The sequence below is a fragment of the Triticum aestivum genome, chromosome 6D (assembly GCF_018294505.1).
Source record: "Triticum aestivum cultivar Chinese Spring chromosome 6D, IWGSC CS RefSeq v2.1, whole genome shotgun sequence".
In the NCBI taxonomy this organism is placed as follows: domain Eukaryota; kingdom Viridiplantae; phylum Streptophyta; class Magnoliopsida; order Poales; family Poaceae; genus Triticum; species Triticum aestivum.
Genome location: NC_057811.1, coordinates 446378861 through 446386663, shown reverse-complemented (window position 1 = coordinate 446386663; position 7803 = coordinate 446378861). Strand labels below are relative to the sequence as shown.

General features: G+C 36.5%; 1 protein-coding gene across 1 annotated transcript; it reads left to right on the top strand.

Moving 5' to 3' along the window:
* Window positions 1–2751: 2751 nt before the first annotated feature.
* Window positions 2752–6532, top strand: LOC123142673 (uncharacterized). The gene is made up of 8 exons (XM_044561478.1): window positions 2752–3001; window positions 3878–4483; window positions 4632–4781; window positions 4883–4999; window positions 5169–5391; window positions 5855–5983; window positions 6138–6236; window positions 6351–6532. Exons 2-8 carry the CDS (start codon window positions 3917–3919, stop codon window positions 6530–6532), a joined length of 1467 nt encoding a protein of 488 aa, XP_044417413.1. The 5' UTR covers window positions 2752–3001; window positions 3878–3916.
* The last annotated feature ends 1271 nt before the right edge of the window (window positions 6533–7803 follow it).

Genomic DNA, 7803 nt, shown 5'->3' with positions numbered 1-7803 from the left:
TTGCAAGCTAACTATAACATGCATCTGACAGTTCGTCCTTTGGACAACACTACGCTTTCGTTTTCTTGTTCCTTTGTATGTTGAGACAGTCCTCCTACTCTTGTTGCAGCAAATTGTGATTTTCCAGTCCTTATAATTCCTCCCTTTCTTAATGCCAAAACCAGTAGTGTGAGCATAAACATTCACAAACCTAACAGCATCTTCTAAAGTAGCAAACACCTTTCCAAGTTCAGGAATACTTGTTTTTTCCAATTCGTCCAGAGTTGGGAACAGGTACTCTTCAGGTTTAGCATCACTATCAGATATATCCTCATCAGAATGCTTACTGCTCATTGCATCATCTGAAGGCTGATAAGTTTCCTGAGCAACAACTCCTTCCTACAGCAGGAAAAACAAAATTATTTGCCAACTTGAGAAGGCTCCTCATGCAAAAAAACATTACATTATGTACACAAATAACCAGCACTTCCCCATATTTAATTTTAATTTCTGCAATACTTGTCTAAAATATGAAATCGACTATTTTTTTCATACAACACAATTTTTTGTTCTTTTCCTTTCTCAAAATTGTTAACATTTGTTGAAAATAAACCAATCTAACCTGGTCTGATGTTTCCACCAGTGTCACTAAATTAAACTTCCCAGTTGATGAGATCTGCCCTCCATTACTTCCAGACATTGCATCCAAACAATTTGAAGTAGACAAAGGCATTGGTTCAACCACACATTTTTCTATCACCTGATATAAACAATAGCAAAAACATTGGTATAAATCCATTCAAAAAGTTCATTTGATTATCAAACTACTAAAAAGCACAATACAACTCTTAAACGGAAGAAAATCACCTTCACTGACTGATCATCAAATAATTCTGGCATATCTGGATATTGACATCTACACTCTTCTGCCTCTTGTCCACTTGCAACCAAATCTTGATCATTTGTATCCTTGACCACCACCTGTATGATCTTGTCTTCTATTGTTGCCTCAATTTCAGTTTGTAGCACACTACAATCTAGTGACTGCTCGAACTCCTTTGCACCTTCCTTGGCAACTTCCAGAGAACAACTTTCATTCACAAATCGTTGCGTCCCTACAGGACTGCTACAACTTCTTCCCTGACTTAGAATTTTTTCTTGACTACTAATAATTTCCTGCAAGCAAGTAACATTTTAGCACTACTACACCAAATTTCAACTACATTAAAATGCACCCACCTATTTTATGAAATGAAAACAAACATACCTCTGTTTTTTTCTTCATATCATGGTACATGACATACTGATCAAACTCAAGCATTACATCATCAACTTCTTTCTGTAATCATTTTTATACACATATTTTTTCAGTAATAAAACTTTTATTCAAAAATTTTAATCCACCCAACAAATAGTACACTTACTTCAACTGGTCGTCCTAGAGGTGGAGCTTGTCCTTTATTGCCATTTGATTTCTCAACACCTACTTTGTTTTTCAATGGAGTCCTTTTCCTGGAAGTCTCTTTTTTCTTTTTAAAGCCAGGCTACAAAAGAAAACCAAATAACTTAATAATTTTCATTAATGAAACATACAGAAATAAAATAGGAATAATTCAAATATTGTTAAATAATTTTCTTATACTATCATACAGAACTAAAACAACAATGAAGACAATTTCACTTGCACGTTTTCAGTATGCCGCCAATGTAGCAAGGATGGTTATTTTTCGTTCCCATTTTGCAACATTTGGTTTTTTGACACGTTGGACGATGAAACGTGAATTTTTTTTGGTCTATCCACTTTCTGTTGGCTATTTTTTCTGCTTCGTTGTAATGCACGTTTGCGATTCATAAATTCTTTTTTTCCTATGAGCTGATTGCCTAAATGATGTGTTCCAATGGCACAATAACAGAAAGCATCGTACAAAAAAAAGTTCAAACAGACTTTCACTCACTTTTTCATTACAAATAAAATAATTCTGTCAACCTAGCTAACTGAACTACTGATTAACGTAAATAACAAGTACAAATTCTTAACTAGTTGTTGGCAAGCTCTCAAATTAAATGAAACCAAAATGATTTTCATTACAGATAAACAGTCCGTACAATTCATATAAATAAAATGAAGAACTACACAACCATAATGCACAGATATGTCAAGGATAACATCAAACAACCAATAAGTTTTATTTGTCAACAATACAAAAATGTATAAGTTTTAACTTCTTCAACTACAGTGATCACAACAACCTAGAAACAAATAAATAGAGACGAAACAATTCTCCTTATTTTTTGTTTTCCTACCCTACCACGCACATAACATTATCAGGAAACATACAGAAAATATCCCCACCTGGCTAATCTACACATATGAAATCCTACTGAACAACAAATCTATTCTTAGGGTAGAACCTAAAAGACAGACCAGGGTGGGCGGGGGGGGGGGGGGGGGGGGGGGTTAGGGGGAGGGGGCCTGGACGAAGCGCAATCACCTGTATAAGAACATCAGCGGCTCCATCTTTCTTGGCTCTAAAAACTTGATGTTCATCACCTACCGAAGCACCATCTTCAACTCGCCCTGGCGGTTCTTCCATCCCAATCACAGTCGCCGCGATTTGGCAATTCGAGCAGCCGCCGGTCACGACGCCGCCGCTGCGTCCAAATCGGCGGCAATTCGAGCAGACCCCTCCGTCGCCGCCGCCACCCTTCCCCCAAATTTTTCTCCTCCTTTTTCTAAAGAGAAACAAACTTTCTAAGGTTAACTATTAAACTTACAAGTGGGATCCACTTCTAGAACGTCCGGGTCAAGGAAAAAACTTACAAGTGGACCCACGCCCAGGTTGGAGATGATAGTCGTGCGCGATAAGAAAGAAAAACCAGGACCTAATTGCAAAAATTACAGAATCCCCAACATGAACACACTTTCCCAATTACTCTGGCGATTTCCGGCATTTCTTTTGCCGTTCCTCTCGTTCTGCTTCAAATTCGGCTCCAAAATCGTATTCCATCCACAGATCTGCAGGTAAATCAGTTCTCCCAACCTTTTTTTTCCAATCACGGTCACGAGGAACCTTGCGAGCGAGGAACATGGCCCTTTGCGTGTTGCCTCAGGTTTCGCACAATTTTTTGAAATCCTGTTTTTTACACAGTGTAGATTTTAATTTTTGATTGATGCATTCCTCAGTCATCCAGTTAGATAGTGTACCTAATTGAACAGAGAATAATTACTTGTTGGACTACTTTTTAAAGTTCATCCCATTTCCTAGGTCTCATGCGTACAGCTGTGTTAAACAACCTTTGCTGGAGATTAAACCAGTTTTCCAACCAGAAGAAATAAAAATTTTGATGGGTTCAAATGTAAGAGAAACTTGTTCAATCTAACAAATCTAATAAAATTCAGAAACAAAGGTATATTTGCATTCAATGTAACAAACCTGAGAAAACTATTATGCAAAAGACAGTTATGTGTTCTAAATATAACCGTTTTCACTTCTCCCAAACTATTATGCAAAAGAGAGTTATGTGTCCTAAGAACAGAGTTACCCCACAGGAAGTTGTGCTCCTGTTTACAGCTCTTTCCACTTTGCACAAATGCTCTAGGAAGGATTCAACAACCACTGTTTTAACAATTTTGACTAACCATTTCTTTCTTGTTTGTGCTGGTTTCATAAACTTTTCTAACAATGGATGACAGTGCTCAAAGAAAAAGGAGTAGCCAACAAGAGCGCCCAGATGAAATTGTTATTCTACATCCTCCTAAAAGAAAAAAGGACACACACAAATCTACATCTAGTGATCTAATGTTTTTTTAACTGGTTTCATTTGAAGAATCGTAACATCAAATCCAAAATAACCATTTTACTAAATTTTCCTTTACAAATTCCTTTTTTTCAACCAGGGTAATTACACTGATGATCTCAAGAGTTTCTTAATTTTTATGACAAGACTGAGTGATTTCCAGAAGAATATAGTTCGAAAATTAGGGTTGGGAGCACTGCTGGATCTTTCCTACACTTCAAACATTAATGACATTTTCTTATGGCTAGCAGCCCAATTCAACACAACAAACAACTGCATTGAACTTAGGAATGGCTTCAAATTCAAGTTTATTGACTCTGTTGTGCACACTATACTTGGAATTCCATTTGGTGGACTGCCAATTCAAACGAATCCATCAAAAGAAGTTTTAGAAAAGATCCACAATCTTGTTCGATCATCATCTCCTAGTACAGAGCTTCTTATATCCCTTGTTGGTGATGACAACACAGAGGAAACTTTTTCCATTCTATTTGTACTGCTACCTGTATCGTGCTTATTAGCTCCTAACTCGAAAGGATATCCAACAAAGAAAGTATACAACCTTTTGGCAAATACACAATCTGTTTCCAACTACAATTGGTGTTCATTTGCTCTATCGTACTTGGCACATCACATCAAAAAAGTGAAGCCAGACCTGCTTCAAAAAAAGGCAGTTATGCCTGGAGGTTGCAAGCTTATATTGGTGGTAAGAAAAACTATTGTAACATCTTTTTCTCAGAGTTTCAAATTTTTCTAATACTCTAATTTTACATCCAATTCATCATAGTTCCTTTATTTCAAAGTGAATCTTTTAAACTAACACATTTTATAATTATGTTACACCCGAAATCCAGATTGCCCACTTTGAATGCTTAATTACTTCTGAATTCAAGATACCATTGAACATCAAGCCAAGGCTACCTTTGTGGTCAACAAGTTTGTTAAAATCTTTTATTGCTCTTGACTCTATGCATGGCGAAAAAAACGAGTTTGGCAGACTACCTGTAAGTCAAGACATGATCCTCTGTGTACTCTAGTCATCTACACACTATTTTCATTTTATCTAGGGACTACTACCTACTTATCATTTTTTTGCTGCAACTAGATGAAACACATCTCTTCAACCCCTTTCAATGATTCAATGAATGATTTCGCTGTTGAACTACCAGAAGTTATCTTACAGTATATTGACAACAAATTCCCTTCATTTCAGGATAATCTGGTTAGTACAACTTTCTCTAATAACCTCTTCTTGGCATGCTTGATTCCAACGTCTTTATTCTTTTTTTCGGCATTCATATTGATCTCAAATAGCACCGTTTTATGTCCATGTTTTTTTTGCATTTAATTTTGGAAGATTTAACAGTTCTCATACTTTTGACCAAAACAAGCAGGAGAAATCTCTTCTACAAGCATCCAGCCAAAGATTCTGGGAAACACTTGTAACAAACTACATCCCAACACTGAGAACATACATCGACGATGTCAAATGTTCATTCTCCAAAAAAAGTGCTACTACCAGATATTCAATTAAACAAGAAACAAAAAGTTTGCCAGCAACTAGTTCCCCAGTGACTTCTGGCATAGCAGAATTATGTGTCCCCAAGTCTGTAGGTGATCTTGACCAAGCTATAAACTCTTTATTAAACTCAGATGAATTCTTGCATTTGAAAAATGATTCAAATGTTAGTGCACCAACTCTGAAAGAGCACTCGAAAGCAGCATTTGATTTATTTGTGCAAGATTGCACTGATCCTGAAGGAATGAATGAGTTAGCAAACTGTGGTGTTCTATTCCCAAAGATCTTGCCAACCTTTGAAGAACTTTTCAAGATAGAGAAGATGCCGACAGATATAACTATTGAACACCTTAATCCCTTGGACGGTTCTTATTTCTTCCTTTCTATTAGAAAAGATTATATAATCACCTTTCTTTAGTCACTATAACAACACTGATTCTATTATTTTCTTTACAAAAATACGCAGTGCCCTAAATGATAATGATGAAAACTCCCGTTCTTTACTTTTCTATGTTGTTGTAAAATATTTCCTCAATCTTTTCTAATTTTAACTTGCAGTGCTACAAGATTATGTCAGAAGCCAGCTTAGCACAAGAGTTCCGCAAAATAAACAAAAAGATGAGTGGATAAATGAGAAGTTCAGCATAACTCAATTCAAATTTGTAGCAAATAATCAAAGCTACAAAGGTAGTTTTCAACATTTCTCCTTTTTTCTTGTCCATACTTTCTGTTTAATTAACATTTTCAAATTTGTACCAAATGATCAAAGCTACCAACGTGTCTCCAAATCTTTTCCACATTTCTCAAATATCATTCTTCACTTTTCATTTATGTAAACTAGGAAGTAAACTGTATTGCTTGCAAGAAGAAGTAGAACTGAACTCTGCTTCACTCAACAAAATTAGCACCCTCTCCTCTCAACCAAGCTCATCAAAGACAGGTATCAAGCAACCCAACATTTCTCATGGAGAAGCTACAACAACTGTTCCAATTCAAAAGAACTACGCCTCCGAAATCCCTTCTTTCAGTGCTATAACTGCTTCTTTCAATTCAGTTCCTGCTACAAAAACTGCTACCTACCACACTACCAACCCAAGTTCTGCTGCATTAATTCCGAATACAAACTTCCTTCCTCTTGCAACTTCTTCACATGGCAAGTCTCCATTCCTATACAGCAGCAGCAAAATCAGAACTTGTCAAAATAACCCAGCATTTTTATGCTTTCTTCCAGCATGATTTTCAGGCGCTACGAGAAATTTTTATGTTCGAGATTGCTACTTGCTGCAACAACCAAGTACAGCTACCTATTGTCAAGTCTTTCCTCCAAAACCATGTTAGTTATTCTACTTTCCTTTTTCTAACTGGATTTTCCTTTCTGGAATTACAAATAATTTTGAACCACAACCATATACAAATAAAGAGATCTGACTTCACTCTTATACCAAAATACATTTTGTTTGATGAACAGGGGTACCGTCTCTTCAATTAAACAATTTTCTTCTGGTGTTTCCTGCTTTTTCCAACTTTCATATGGTGTTGCTACAACAAAAGTAAGTTCCACTCATTAATACACATATCCCTACTTTCCCCTAAAAAAGAATACTTATTGTGCATACCAAAATTCTTTTTAATTCCACAAAGCTACTGCTAAATCTAACTAATACTTTTTGCATTGCCAACAGATTCAAAGGTTCAAGAATATTCAGATCAAGATTTTTTTGCATTTCCAACAGATTCAAAGGTTCAAGAATCTTCACATCAAAGAAGTTATTTGTAGAACCATGTAATATATTTTCTAGGAGCAACATTTTCCCCCTAATATGGGTTATTTCTTTTTCCATTTTCAGCTTACGCCTTTCAATACAAAAAACAATTTTCAGTTCTGAGAACAAATGATAAAGTTTTCTATATTCATAAGAACATCCTTTTTCTGCTTTTTTATTGCAACTACAGTAATGCTTTTACGAAAATTCTACCCTTCACTACATTTTCAGTTTCGAAAAATGTTCATCATATATTCTATTTTTTACTTCCTTTTAATTCGAAATTTTTGTATCATTCTAAGTTTTCTGCAACAATTTTTTTTCTCTACTTACTTTCTCTCATAATTTATTGTTTAGTCCTCAAAATACTTTTCAACCTCACGAAGAGAATAAACAGTCGTAACAAACTCTCCACTAGAATGAGTCGTACTAAACTCTCACGAAACAGCTGCACGAACTGTCCACTTTGAAACGTAACGTGTGCGCGACCGAATGATAGAACCAGTACAGAAACAATCCTAACTGGGCTTCCTAGAAACCAGCCCAAGAAGAGAACGCGTAGGCGCCCGAACTTCTATTGGGCGCTGAAGGCGCCGTCGAGGAGCTCTCGGTTCCTATGGCGCGTAGGTCACCCGCTATCGACATAGCGCGCAGCCCCTCTCGAGGGCAGGAATTTCTGTGGGCCGGCCCATTAAATTCGGGATTCACCCCAAACCGGTTTTGGGAAGGTTCTAGGACCTTCCC